The sequence below is a fragment of the Echinococcus granulosus genome, assembly GCF_000524195.1.
Source record: "Echinococcus granulosus chromosome Unknown EG_S00106, whole genome shotgun sequence".
NCBI classification, from domain to species: Eukaryota; Metazoa; Platyhelminthes; class Cestoda; order Cyclophyllidea; family Taeniidae; genus Echinococcus; species Echinococcus granulosus.
The window spans coordinates 20,487-35,815 of NW_020170486.1; the positions used below are offsets into that span (position 1 = coordinate 20,487).

At 41.8% G+C, this 15,329-nt stretch overlaps 2 protein-coding genes across 2 annotated transcripts; both read right to left on the minus strand. All coding sequences in view use genetic code 11, as the record gives it.

The window, feature by feature from the left end:
• Window positions 1-4,284: 4,284 nt before the first annotated feature.
• On the minus strand, window positions 4,285-5,986 carry EGR_08412 (hypothetical protein; the record flags this gene model as incomplete). The annotated part of the gene is made up of 3 exons (XM_024497661.1): window positions 4,285-4,635; window positions 5,324-5,418; window positions 5,566-5,986. The coding sequence occupies 3 exons, from the start codon at window positions 5,984-5,986 to the stop codon at window positions 4,285-4,287; spliced, it is 867 nt and encodes a 288-aa protein (XP_024347880.1).
• Window positions 5,987-9,727: 3,741 nt separating this feature from the next.
• On the minus strand, window positions 9,728-15,226 carry EGR_08413 (2',3'-cyclic-nucleotide 3'-phosphodiesterase; the record flags this gene model as incomplete). Its single annotated transcript, XM_024497662.1, has 8 exons — window positions 9,728-10,136; window positions 10,528-10,622; window positions 11,175-11,343; window positions 12,466-12,721; window positions 12,794-13,114; window positions 13,191-13,731; window positions 13,767-14,100; window positions 15,168-15,226. 8 exons carry the CDS (start codon window positions 15,224-15,226, stop codon window positions 9,728-9,730), a joined length of 2,184 nt encoding a protein of 727 aa, XP_024347881.1.
• Between the last annotated feature and the right edge of the window lie 103 nt (window positions 15,227-15,329).

A 15,329-nucleotide genomic window follows, 5' to 3' on the forward strand; every position in this document is an offset into this window, starting at 1 on the left:
GTTCTGGGATGCTAAAGAGGGCGTTTTTTTGAGGTTGTCATCACCATCAAAACGGTTTATGATAGTGCCACCCACCCCCGCCCCAACGCGCATTTGTCCTTTTATTCCGACTGCACAAAACAAGAAATTCCCCTAAACAATCAGCGGACTTGAAACACCGAACCGGAACACCTGTTGAACTGACAACATGGATGACACTCTTCTCAGTGGAGCAGTGTTGTATCACATTGGAACACTTGAAGAGGCAAACATCACCACACATCGACATACACTCAAACCAAGCCGACCTCGGCTTTGAGAGCTTTCCACCACTTTTCCAGAAATCTCTGCGTTCCCCTCATTCTCACAAACCTCACCACCATGTGATTTTAGCAACATTGTTAAGACATCTTTACAGATCCCAAAAATCCCACAAAAAAATGTAAAGCCGAGAAAAATATGTTTGATTTACAATGGTTAGGAAAGGCAAGCAGGGAATCACAATCAATCTACGTGGCATTCTGTACTGGCAATAGCATGATGAAAGACATGGCACAGCTAATGTTACAATAGAGGCGAGTCGGAGTCTACAGGAAGATCGCGACAGCACCCATAGTGCACTAGGTCACCGGAGTCTGGATACCGTACAAAGGCAGCGTTGCCAATTCGTCGTCGACACTGGCGACACCGACTCAATGTGGTCACTTTGAACATCTGAGCGGCGGTAGTTGCGACGCAGGCGTTGTGCGACTGCACACTTTCCCTGTGGACCGCGCTCGTGAAGAAGATCAGACGCGTCCACAAGCTCGCCTGTTGCCTGAGGGCTGACTGCAAAATCAAAAACATTTGAGATGCTTAACTCATCGTATTTACGATTCCTGGGGGGGGGGGAAAGAGGGGGAGGAGAACAAACCTCGAGGAAAGGAGAAAGCAATTTAAGGTCCGTATCATCGGGAAGCATGTGGAGAACCTTGGTGACGTCAATCAGTTCACCAAACCGGAGCATAACCGCAAGAGCGAGATCCATCCGTGGTTTGAAACGCAAATCAAGCTCGTTATGAGGCACGCTAGAGGACTCTGGGAAAGACGAATAAAGATAGTACGAGGAATGGGGCGAGACTCCGAATTACATGGGCCTATCAAAAGTACCTACTAAATTTTTCAATAATGCATCAGATGAAAAAAGGAACAGTTTTCAAGTATCATCACCTGTATCGTAGGTGTTGTTAGGGAGAACAATGCCAAGTGCAATGGGTTCCAGTGGATTGAGACAGACATCAACAAGTACCGTGTAGATCTCGCACAGATTGATGTCCTCCTGGTCCTTCTTTGCACTTTTTCCGGAAACTCTGGCAACGTACTGCTGTTCGGCCTTAGCCTGAGTTCGAGCACAATGTCCCAGGGCCTTATCCCAACTGTTCAACAAGTGAATCCACATGTTGAGGGCCTAAAGAGAAGGAAGATAAACGATGTGTGTGAAATGGCACACCAAGAAAACAACCAGCCTTCATTTAAGCCAATTTACTTGTCTGTGTCGCTTTAGACGCTCAAGCAGGACAGTACGCTCCTCAAAACAGCCATCGTAGGGAAAGTGGAGGAGCAATTCCTCCGCGGAGACTTGTACATCCCCCATATTGAGAAAATGAAGTAGGCGGGAGCGAAGACGTGCAACAATACCATCCTTGGGCCTCTCATCCGCCACGCGATAGGCCATGACCTTGTCATCGGTATGTAGTTGAATTTGATTACTGGAATTCGAAAAAGTGTTAAGTCTTGGAAGTTGTTCATTAATAGTAAGGTTTATTACAATTTTTGCTCTCAAAATGTTTGCATAAAGGTGCAACACTATTGGCTATTATTGGGGGAAGAGAAAAAAGGGGCAAACAGTCTCACATGAGAACCCTGACATATCTATCAAACAGTTCCACTTGGGGCGGAAAACCAGGGGGGAGTGCGCAAATCTCTGGCATCGTATAACCATCAGACGCATCACCCTCTGGTTCAATGCGCTGACAAATGTGACAGGGGGTGGAACGACGATGAGAATGGTGATGCTTTGGAAATGGCCAAATGCATGTTGACTCCCACTGCCTCTCTACAGGAGTTGACTCCGAATTAGAAGTTGAGGAATGGGAGAAAATTGGAATATCCACGCTGTTTTGGACGTCTCTAATGACCTAAAATATGATGTATAAGTCTTGAGTAGAGATTCTGGTAAAACTTAATGCGGTACGTACGGGCAATTACATGATGAACTGTTGGTTGGTATTTCACTAAAATTTGAAGCAGTGGGAATGGTGAAGAAAAGTTGAAGTAAAATTCAAAAACCGATTGGGGAAGATTCACGATAAATAACATCATGAAAAGATTCAATAAACAAGTCTAAAAAAGCACTATTACCATTGGAGATTTGGAGGGGGAGAGAGGCGAGGAGCTTCTATCGAAAAAGACGGTAGGACCAAAATCCACTTCATCGTTGAGTACGTCAAGTGCGTCCAGTCCCTCCTCCTCCTCCTCATCTTCACAGATGCAGGGACCAAAGAGGATACACTCGAGGAACGGTAGGAGTAGGTGTGGTGCCACACGTTCCAAGTAGCGCATTGCTTTATCACGGTAGCTGATTAGGGAATAATACTCCGCTTTGTCTAGAGAGGCAGAAAGAGAGAGAGGGACGTTTAGCGATTCCTCCATATCCACTGAGTCTATACTGATCAGAGTGGGTTCACTTACTTGATGCAGAGGCATTTTCTCGAATCTGCCGTTCCCATGCTGTGAAAATACTCATCCACGCCCTTGGGTGATGCATGAGCACATCTTCACCGAACTCCATAACCAGATCGAAAGGTGCACCAGTGAGACGTTTTAGGTAGTTGGTAATGCTGCACTGATTCAACTGTTTATCTGAAGCTACATTGCTGTCAGTGTCACCATCCGAAACCACTGATGTGAGACAATGAAGCGCCTTGCGGTGCAAACCGCGCATTCTGTACACTGTGACAAGGTCCTAGGAAAGCATAATCACCTCGCGTCTATTGATCAGTAAGATTGTGTCCTTTCTATTCCAATCGCATTAAATCTCACCTTTATACGGTTATTAGCTTTGAGCATTTCCTCCGCCTCCTCAAGCGAGCAATAGTTTTCTTGTCTCAAAAGAGGTCCGATTCTAGCAACGTTGGTCACCTGGTAACATTTTAGAAGGCTCGTGTCAACCACTTGGAGCAAACAACTTCTCCGTCTTTGCTCTATACCACAATCCACAATAACTCCACACGGGACGCATTGTCCAAGAAAACCATCTAGACTCATCTCCTGAGGACGATTAGATCGAAGATGGTTTCGCCATCGGACGAGAAATGTAATGAGTGGCTCGAAAAGCGCAGCCCTATCAGAATCCGCAAGAGGCTACAAAAATGTTACTTATTAGACATAAGTAGGCAGTTCGGGGTGGTTAAACAAAGGAACAAACCATCGGAGATGACGGATAATGCAGTTTGGCCGATTGCTCTTCACCAAGCAGACCAGGACATAACCCAATAACTAGGATTGGGTCAGTTTTCAACTTATAAAATAACTGAAAAGCACCTTCAAAGTCCCTTTTGGTGTCAAACAGATGAAAGGCAAAGAGGGCCCCAATCGGGTTCGTCGTGACTGGCGGTTGCCCTGAGATATTAGCAAAGCATGCCACTCGCAAAGCCACCTCAAATTCCTTTAAAAAAAGTAGCATTCACCATAATTTCACTTTTAGGTTTCCTACTTTTCCTATCTTTATTTTCTCTTTTAAATATGCGGGTTTGATGCATTATCGAAAACTCCCAGCCTCTGCACTTTAGTGGTACAAATATTAAAAAAGAACTCAATTGAGACTTAAAAACATTCTTCTTGCTATCGTTCATTCACTGTACCTCTCATTATATCTAATATCACCAAGTTAAGTTCTTAATCACCTGAGCTTCCATAAACAGGCGAAAATGAGTAGTTTACCTTTTGGTTGACAAGTTTTTGTACAAATCGGAGACGATTGGCGGAAAGAAGGAGCCAAACATCACTTCCGTGACTCATGGAAGGCGCTTCCGTTTGGTCTGATGAAAGACATGGTTGCGAGTCGTTTGGACGGTACACTGATGCCGCGGCTGATGCATACAGCCAGCCATGTTCATTGGAGCACATTGAACGAATCCGTGGAATCGCAAATGTTTGCACCAGAACACACGGATCAAGACAACGTACCTCCAACTGTTTTGACAGACCCTTAAGTGCAGTCCATTCAAGGGGAAATACATTAGAACTTTAATGAAACCAGCAATATTAGGGATGAAATTCTTTAATGATTACCGCAAGAAGAAAAGGAGGAAAGACTTGAATGCACTGAGCAATGTCCGACCATGTGAAGGTTGGAGTACTTTTGACATCCGTATCGTCAGGCATGAGGGTGAAAAAACTTTCGTCTGAGGCGAATATGAAAGGCGCTGAGGCACCAACAACCCATTTATCTCCGCAATTCTCCTTGGTGCTGTCAACATCAGGTTCGTCTGACGTGGTGTTCGTTGAAGCGGTTTTTGGGAGTACAATTTCATCAAAGGTAACAGGATCCATACAGTACGGTAATGGACTCATGAGAGTAGTTGCTACTTTCGCTGAAGTGGTGATTCTCTGACACTAAAATAGAGAAAAAATATGGAAATTGGTGCGGATAAACTGCTATACTCAGAAGTCATGCCAGGAGGACTTAACAAGGAAATTTATGCATGGCTGTGAAAACAACCTAAAGAACTCCAAATAATAAAAGACAATGTTATTAGCTACCCGAAGGGGAGACACCATTTTCGAGCAATAACTCAACCTTAGAGTGAGCGATATCGTTGACTCAATTCTTTCGTATGAGGAAATGCCGTCTTCTTTATAATTCTTTGACGAATTCACTTAACTCATCATTAGCAAGTGGTTCAACTAACTATTAAAAGGTATTAGTAATGAAGGAAAAAGGATGTAGTGGTATAAATGTACTTGACATTGGATAAAAGACGAAATATTTGCCAATACGTGAGGTTAATAAAAGTAAAAGAACCGGCATTAAAACTAAAAACTTTGTAGGGCGAAATTTCGAATAAACATTTGTCGAATCGCAGGACAAATTTACCTCCCTTGTGACCAAATTTAGGCGCATATACTCAGATCGTGAGGCAATCATTAGAGTTTCCAGGCCGCAAAATAGCAACGACCTTGCGGGCTCCATAATGGAGAATTCCGAAGGCCAGAATGCGATACTCGGATCATCCGCTTCAGAGGGAGGGATAAAGGCTCTTCTAGAGGGAGCCCAACGAAAGAAGTACAACTTTTTTCTCACACATATACATAAATTCAATCTCCGCGGGTAACCGTTTGAAGGCGAACGAATTTCGTCAGTGTAGACCAAAGGCTTCTTAAAGCGGTTCAATAAATCTGAAAATTATTTTTAAAAATAGAGATATGAAGTAATTTAATCTCCAACGCCAAAAATCAAAGAAAGCCTACCATTGACGTTTGCGTGTTTTTTAAATTCCGGAGTCGGTGATTGATACATAATTGTGAAATACGTAGCCCCCTTACTATTTGGAACCACAGCAATAAGTTGCCTATTCGAGAGATTATGGGCAGTCAGCTGAAATTCAGTAAGGGCTAAGAAAAAGCCATATTCGGGTATTGCCTGAAGTTGCAATACACGTTTCTTGCAGAGATTGTGTGTAGCACACAGTCGAACATTTAATGATGGAAGGGCTGGAAATGCTTGATTGGTTGGTGAGTCAACTGGGAGAGTAAATTCAAGAGGTTTGTGTGGTGCGCTTTGGTCTTGTCCCAAAATCATCGGAATAAATACATCGGGATGATTGGACACAGACGACGTGATCTCATAGATAAGGAGTTGACCGGATTTTGTCCCGATGAGAAGATAGTTTTGAAAACAGGTGATGCATTCAAAATCATAATGAGTACCGCGTATCAAACGAATTGGATAAAATGCCTGATGCATCCTCTACAAGAAGTAGCGGAGGAAGATGCATCTCTTCGTATAAAATCACTAAACTAACACACTCATTTCACGAACAAATATATGCGAAAGCGTAGTCATTTATGGCATAGCAGTGCATAAATTATTAAAATTACACAAATCCTCATGACAGAGTAATATGGGCCAGAAAGCAAAGTTTGTCAGTGTTTTGCACATTCGATTACTCGCATGTTGTTTAATCATGGGGTCGTAAAAAAGAGGACTTAAAAAAAAGAGCATGGTGTAAATTTCTGTTGCTCATAAGGAATACGTACTTTGATGTTAAAGCGCTGAAATTACAGTTATCCAAAATACATCTCAGTGAAACACAATCAGCACTCCAGGCTAACAAGGGAATAACAAGTGAGAAAGTTTTCAGACTTCAAGGTCAAAAGTGATAAGAAATTAAATGATGAAAATTTGTGCGGCGCTGATTTGTTCTCCTACTTGAAACCTCCTTTAAAATGTGCACATTTATTTATCCGCATTCTCTGTAGAAAAGAGATTTTTGGAAAACCCACAGTCATTTGCTTTAAAAAGTAAATGATAATGCACTCATATCAAGACAGATTTTGGCTTTGCATAACTCACATTTAATAACACATTTCTGAAATATACAATTTTTATAACGTTTATTAACTTTTAATTGGTGCTTTTGTGTTCAACTTCGACTTTGCGCGTGCCTAATTAACTATAGCCTAAAAAAGTTTCTCCTATAGTCATAAGAAGCCATATTAGTATGATAAAACATATGTCGTTAGCATGCAAAAAAGTAGACCTGCTACCGATGCAAGTAGAAGGCAATGCCAGTGAGTGTAATATAGCGTCCCGAGACTTCCCTGAAGACGAAAGAAGACAAAATACTTGGGCAGAATGTGTGTTCAGCGCAGAGAAGGTGTCTGGGCTATTCACATGACCCAAAAGGTTAGCCCACCCAGCGAGGTACAAGGGGGCCAATTCAAGGTACAAAAGTGGCGCCTCGCCAATGCCGAGGGATAAACCAACGTTGTATTACAGTAAACACTATCTGTAGGAAATCAAGTACCGGAATATCCGTAAGCCAAGTTAAGTACTAAATTTATACAGTAGCGGTTTTAGCACATTCTTAAGATCGTAATACGACAGATATGTATAAAAGGGCATAATTCCAAATTTCTCCAAATCTTTACTGTAACGTTTAAAAGTTTGATTCACGACTGCGTCCGGTTAGGCTGAGATTGTAATGATTATGTTGTTTTAATGTACCTTTCAGGGAGCGGGAGACCTGGAAATTCGAGTCTGGTGAGAAGGTGGTCGCCTTCCGTGCCTAGTTGTGATTGCTGCTCTTCCCCTCCCTTAACGTTGTACTTTTCCTCCCGATCTTTCCCCTTAGTAAAAAGTGTCGAAATCAAATCAACTGAGCTGTTCTAGAAACACTAGCAATGGAGTAGAGGAGACCGGTGAGTCTCACCCTACAGAGATGACCTCCAGATTATACCTTCAGCACTTTAGACCCACTAAGCGTTAGCCATCTGTTTTGCACTTTTTGCTATGCCATTTTTCGACTTCAGTATAGACTGAAATTTCTACGAAACCGCTTTAACCCTCTACTTCCCTCTAATTTTCCCATTTTGGTAGGCTTCTGAATAGTCATGGCAAAACTGTGCCATTGTCTGTAATTTTGCCCTTTTTATGCCTTGCAAAAGTTGTCATCGTTTCTCTTTATTTGCTTTGATATCTACTTAGCATGAAGGCACAAGCTGCCCATTTTACGAGGTTCTACTCGTAGGGAGTTCTGTGAATGCAACGATGCTGAGTAAAATACGGGGTTCGAACGCGCAGCTTTTAATCCTGTAATTTAACGCCACTACCTGGATTTATTAAATGTTATTTATTAGTTTATTATAAGTAGATTATACAAATCTGTCTTTGAATCGCCTAAAACTAATGAAAGGCGGTCAATCGACGTAAGCATTAAAAAATATGTTATTTGTTTTCTGCACGTTGTCCTCACGTTCAGATTGCTATGCTTTGTTTTGGTTTCAAGGCCATTTAATGTCCTGCTTCTTGCTTCTGTTGCGTAATTCGGTCTCTGAACCATGCTAGTAGCGACCTTTTCCTTTTAAACTTCTAAAATATGTATTCCTTCTCAATTTTATGACTTTGTTTATCTTTGCATAAGTGTTGGAGCACTATACGGATGGCAGCGAGAAGCGGGAATTCATAATAACTCTCCAACAAAGGTTGATATTTATGTCTACTATCAGAAAAGACCTTATTCTTACAACCCAAATGAAAGTTATCAACATGTAAAACAACGCTAACTATTACAATTTAAAAATATTTGCCACAAAGACGCTCGCTATATTTGCGACAGTGGCAAATAAGTGAATATTTGATAAATCTTCCTGTTCCCTATTAGCCATGTGAAACCCAGGCAGTTTTGACTGGGGATCACTGAGTTGGGAATTATAAAAAACAGAAAGAAAATGAGTAACTCGTTCTTGCAAATAAATGTTGTTTCGTTCTTTGTCATTTGACAGTGCTTTTATGCCAGTGTTACTGCGACTAGCTATGAAAACGCGTGATAACTACCACAGCCCCCTTCTACCAATTCAGTTCTCATGCAGAAGAATCGCTCAATATCCAGTAGAATGTCAAGAGGGATCGGTGACAATGCAGTTACTATATAAAAGTTGCAAGGATGGTATGACGGCTGGTTGGTGCGTTTTTTTCTCACAGTACCGACTACATTGTGATGACCGACACTGGTGACTGAAAAATAAGAGCCTTAGAGAAAACGCCCAAATAAAAGAACTATTAGGCAATTTGTCTGTTAGCCAAACACTTCGTTTTATTTGTAAGGATAGTTAATTTCAGTTCCCGCAATTATGCAGGGCAACATGTGCTCTGGAAAATGTCAGTAGCATTCTCTCCCTTCTGAAAGTCGATATTATATATTTTGTTTTTTTTAAAGGTCTGTAGGCATTACAGCGTATTTCTCTTAAGGGATCAATTATTTTCTCTTTCTATTTTTTTCCATTTTTATTGGTATTCATTTTGAGTAAAAACTGTGTGTACAAATCCTTAAAATAATTTAATTTATTATTGTGAGTTAAATGCTAATTGGTCTTTTTAAGCAAATAACATTTTAACCTATTCTTGTTTACACTGTCCCCTGTGCGAAAGCCTAATTAGTCACCGCTCATTTCCATTAGTCCCTTGTGTTCCAGTTTCGTCGGATTTCAGGGGAACTCTCGAGCAGTTAACAAATACACTTTTTTTACGAGGTGATTTGGGTTTTGCGCTTGTGCTCTATTTCAAATAAGGTGAAGAATAGTTCGGCGTGATAGTTCATTGCTGAATCAACCCATCTTCGCGTTATAGCGTGTGTTACCCCTACCAAAAAGAGCTGGTAATAATAGTTGTGAATCTCTGAAATCATTGCCTACTTTTTTCTGCACCAGCTACTTTGACGTGAGTCCTTAGGCCCCCAAGTTGTTGGGTTGTCACAGCTCCGAGCGACAGGAGACACAGACTGTGCGTTACGCTTGAAACTACATGGTGTATTCACTTAGAGCAAAATCATAGTTTATAGACAAGATATGATAAAGCGAAATAGGCAGCATTATGAGTCTCAGGGTACGCAAGAAGTTGGCATTTGCGGCAATTCATAAAATTGGTGAAGAAGATGGGCACTTTGAAGGCAAGAATTATGGAGGGGAGAGTGAAACGCGACTACTTTCACAGTGAACTCATATCGGGTACAAAATATAAGATATAGATGTAATTGTTATAGCGAAAGTGGATGAACTTTTTCGCTTCATGAGCAACCATACAGCCGATGGTTGAACCGGCCACAACAACCTGCCAATGTTTATAGTACTGTCTTTCCATTTGTACCTTCAAGAAGTGCGCCATATCTTTTTCCTCTTTAAGCTGTTCAGGATATTCTTTGACAAAACGAACACAACTTTTAATGATGTCACTGGGCGCGGTATTCCCCTGCAACACTTCAACACCATCCATCAATGACTTCTGCACAGGTGGTGTTGATGATGGCACCGGCGGGGCGGCAAACACTTTGGTTGCTTCAGGAGGCGCTGAAATTAGGCCTTGAGATATCATCTGCCTTGTTTCACCAACTTTTTGTCTAAAATATTCCGAAAAAAAAACAGGTGATGCATTTGTTATCACATCTTTTTTTGAAGTTGAAGTGAGGTGACTTTGAGACTGTCACACCAAACACATTTATTCATGTTACGACGCAGTTTAGCTGGCACATTCATTTGCCTGACCACATACCTGACTGTTGAACGTCAATACATGCTTTGTTCCTCAATATTGCCCGAGTGGGTAAAAGATGGTTTAAAAGAAGTACTTTCAAGTAAGTGTGTTTTAGGTGGGAGAGCAGGAGGGAGGAAACGGGGAGATTGGAGGAAGGAGAGGGAGAGAGAGTGGCAAAAATTCAAGTGCATTGAATTCCGCCTTACCTCAACACTTTCAAGTGTCAGCTAAGAGCGATGATTGGTGGAACCACTCACCTGTACGCCTCCCGCATTGGTATACCCAGGGTTGTGCAGATATCCTCCATTGTTATTATGCCCTTGTGTTCCCCTTCAAACCATTCAAACCATTTCTGAGAGTTTGGAAAAAAAGGTCAGATAAGTGAACCTTCATAATTAAATACTCTGGTGTCTAATGAAGCTGCCGGAATCCTTGGTGTTGGCAGAATCCATCCCAGAGGTTAAGCGCTTTCATCAGTGCCAACTAACCACTTCGCATGAAGAGACAATGTGGTAAAATATTTGCATAACAAGGGGGAAACGGCCAATTCGACCGCGATAAGTTCGTAGTAGGTCAGAGAGGAGGGTGCATACAACCACGATGCCTGCGTTTGGCATCAACGTGATGCCTTTGAAGGGCTAAGTCTCATGTATTTCCAGTTTTTGAACGGGGTTAATGCTTGGCAAGGCGGGCAAAAATTGTGCTTGAGGGTCAGAAAAAAGAAGTGCTCTAGCACCTCACTTACAGAAGCAGACGGTGATTTAGGAGTCCTGTTTTTTTCTTCAAAACACTATAATACCACCTGCTACTTATAAAACGATTTAAGTAGAGGGGGAAAAAATGAGCATGTCAGAAGTGCAAGTCATTAAGGGGAGTAATGAAAGGCGCTTGTCTTCGTACTCACATCAACGAAGTTATCATTCTGGTGTGTCCTTCGTGCATAATTCTCCAAGTCGGCACGAGTGATGAAGCCGTAGTGATTGATGTCGATTTGTTCAAACTCCTGATGCACCGTCTCCAAGCTCATATCGACACTTCTGTAGGGGGAGTTATAGTTGTTGTTGTTGTTGTTGCTAATATCATCCGAGTGATGTCTTACTCAGCTCTGCGTGCAGATAGGTTGCAAGTTAAATGCACCACTAGCAAAAGCCTTTTACTTGAGGGCGTTGTGATACCTCGAGTTCGCACAAACCAGTGGTGTGAAAGGCAGACCCAATGACAAAACGGTACAAAATTGAGTTTAGAAAGGTGTGATTTATGAAAAACACTTTTTTTCTACTCTCAGCACTACTGATTGTGCTTTTTTGCTTCCTCCACTTCTTCAAAAATCAACCACACTCGCTAATCTGAAAATACTTCTAAGATGGCATCAGAAAAAGATATCGGGCAGCAATCAGCAGTTGATGAGCAATTTTTTTTTCCCATGAGGCAACAGACTTAATGCAAGCCTTGCATTCTTAATGCGTGGTTGTCATTTACTGCGAAGGCAGGTGCACACGGCACTCCACGCCACCAACCTTCACGATCGTGGCATTGGGGACCTAGAATCCCTTTATTTTGGGGGAAATTGCTAATCCAGGTCTTTCGTGAATCAAACGAAGATGGAAGGCAGAATCCTGTGCTCTCGCGCTCACCTGACACATTCTACAGAGTTCAAGAAATACCTTCAAATTTTACCTTATCCTGCCTGTCTATTGTGGCCTCTCAAACTCCTAGTGACTTTAAACTTGCATCCACCTCATGACCGACTGCATGAGAGACCATACGCGAGATGCGTGTACTTTCACAATAATCTCTGGCCTGAGAACATGCAATTCCAAATGGCAGTTCTAGTAACAAAAGAAGCATGCGTCACCGATACCCCCACATGGGGCCCGAATTTATGGGTAATAAAACGAGAAAAGTAGGAGTTATTAAGCCCTTAAGCCTGATAATCTAGGAAACTGAGAGACTTCTCACCTGCCGAGTTGAAGCATTTGCTCTGACTCAGATGACTTTATGGGTAGATCAGAAAATTATGTGCGCTTCTTGCTTTGACGCTGGACTAAAAAATCCATTCAGTTATCACACATTTACTATAGATACAAGACATTTAAATAATGGCACCAAATCGAAGTAAATACCGAAAGTGGAAGTCCTAGAAACGATCAAATGATAAAGAGAAGGAGGCGGAAAATTAGTAAAAGGCAGCGTACATAAGGCGAGCGGTTTTCGGCATAGAATACTGATAATAGAAGGTGTAATCTAGACTCTCGGAATCAGCCGGCGAAGATGTGAGAATCTCTCGCAGGATACCATCAGGCATGTCAATTTTGCATACATCCGGACGGTGAGCTAACTCAGCATCCATAATGCGCAGAGCGTCAAATCCTGTTTCAGCTGCGGGCACACCGGACGCCAAGGCCAAAGTCACGTGGGCCCGACAACCCCGTGGTCGCGATTGAGCAGGTGCTGTCAGAAGCAGGAATAGTATTTCAGCACAAGACTATCAGTATCGGAAGTAAAAAGCGGCCAATTTCTCACCATATCCATCCACCAATTCATTGTCGAGACCACCCCAAAGGGCGAATTGATCCGAGTCGGTGAGGTGGACACGGAGTCCGACCGTCCGTTTTGTGATGAAGAGACCCTCCACGTTAAACGTATGAATGGATCCTAACAAAGCCTCGCGAACGGCACTTCTCTGCGCATATTCGGAGGCATCAGGGGCATGACCGTATTTGGCGAAGAAGGCGGTGCAATGTGGTCTAGCTCTTTCGACAGCCTGGCAGGGTTCAGACACGCTACCAAAACAGGGATTAACCGCTGACGACCAAAAAGTGACCAGCTGGTCCCTATCTACATCTAAACATACACCAAATATAAAAATGAAATTTTTAACTAGCTTAAATGAGGTGCATTATAGATGCAACCTACCTACCTTGATCAAATCCACAAAGAGAGGCCAATCGCCTGCGTACATAAGGTACGTCCAAAGCAGAGAAGAAGGAATCATGAAACTCTTTTATCATTTTATCGGTTACTTCGTTTGGGAGGATTTTATCCGCCTTTTCAAGTAAAAGGCTCGAACTACTATTGGAACTTGGTGAGCCAGCAAAGCACCATCCATAATAAAGAGGGTAAACAATTGGTTCAAACTGCGATATCATTGAACTGATCGTTTCAGCCAAAAAGTGATGGACGTTTTTTTCGGCTAGAGATTGAACATCAAATCTCCAAGGTGTTCGTGGTATCACCATTATCACATTGTAGTCAAATAAACGAGCTATCTCTGTGTATGGGCGATATTCATATGATCGCATATTGGCATTGTCGATGACAAGGGGGCTTACTCCCCGACCAGCGTACAGTTTTGCCTCTGCTTCACAATCGCGGTGAGCTGCCTCCTGGCATTCGCTGTCAAATCGGTAATCTTCAAAGTGGTTGGCATTCGAAAGATGATAATTATCAGCACTGCATATCTAGAAATAACTATAGGCGTACTTGAACGGCTTACATGAGTAGTGGGAAAATGCATTTTAATGCAGCCTGCAAGGTGTGATTTTCCAGAGCCCGGCGGCCCTCTGAGAATAATCATGAACTTTGTAAAGACGAGCCATTCGCCAATTTCTCGATCGAGGAGGAATGGATAAACATCTTTAGATTGAGGAGATTCATCGTAGTCGGTGCCATTAGAGTCATCACCATATTTCTGAATGAGCCGTTCTTCCACATGTTGAGGTGGCGGCTGACGAACTCCAATAATACGAAGAAAACGCGAGACGCAACACCGTCTGGAAAGTTTCTCACATGCTTGACCCATAATAAGTCTCTTCTCCCGACCTTGAACCCTGCATAATAAACATGCATATTAGATAGTAACTGTGATGTTATTGTCACAATGTGCATAAATAATAAAGATTCAACAGCTCAGTAGTGAGAAAAAGTCAACCTGATAAGGCGGAATGAATTTAACACGAAGAGAAAAGAATGTACCAACTCTCACTTTCCTTCAGTCCAAAACACAAATGATTAAAAAAAATAAAGCCGGGAAACACAAAATTGCAAAGATTAGCAACGAGTGAAAGTCCCAACGGCAAAGCAAAAAAAAGTAAAACATGAAATGGGACCCCAATTGCACAAGTCCATCCGAAAGAGCAAACTTTGATTTTTATAAAGAGAACAATTCTCCTCCGAACAAAAAATCCCTTTGTTAGGTTTACTTTAATCATGGACGCAATTTGAACCACAACGAAATTGCGCGGAAACACAAACCCGAAGATTCAAGTAAAGAGAACTCCAACTGACAAAGAAGGCATAAGCACAAAAAGACCAAGTAAAATAACTTCACCGCTCCAACAATCATAACTTGGTGGAAACCTTTATAAAATGGACTAGGAAGTCAAAATTAGTTCCCCAAGATTGCCCAACTCAGGCGCATTAATCGCATCCATAATTAACATTAGAGAAGGTTAAAGGACCAGACCCTGTTAGTTTTCTATTACTGGTAACTCAGAACGCACAATTCCAAAAGATGAAACCTTATTACTAATCTACAATAAACAAACCAACCAAGTGACACAAGACCATCTTACGGCGTTATTTAGATGGCCCGCACTAAGACACAAGCTGAATAAATGATGAAGTAGCTGCCTCATTTTGAAGGCTAAAATTGCAAAACTAGTTTTTTATGCAATTCTACACTTTGCTTTGATTTTTCCTGGTACCTGTTTTGACCACAGATAGGTTTGACTTTTGGCCTAAAAATCACCCCTTCTTAAGCATGCTGGACTTATTATCATTTAAAAACTCATTTTAGCTGTCGTGCAAAAATTAAATACATATAAAAATGGCTAAATGACTAAGGTGACATGCAATATCTTATTTGAAAATACGAAATAATTGCATTAGAGCTTACATTTGCATTAAAGATGTAGATAATTCGACAGCAGCTAAAGTCGCATCATCGTCTTTCATAAGATCATGGTGCGTTCCATAATTTTCGGAGAATTTCGTATTTGCATTTTTCTCCTTTAAAATATGGTGTTTTGCGCATATTTATCCAACATATGAGTGTGTT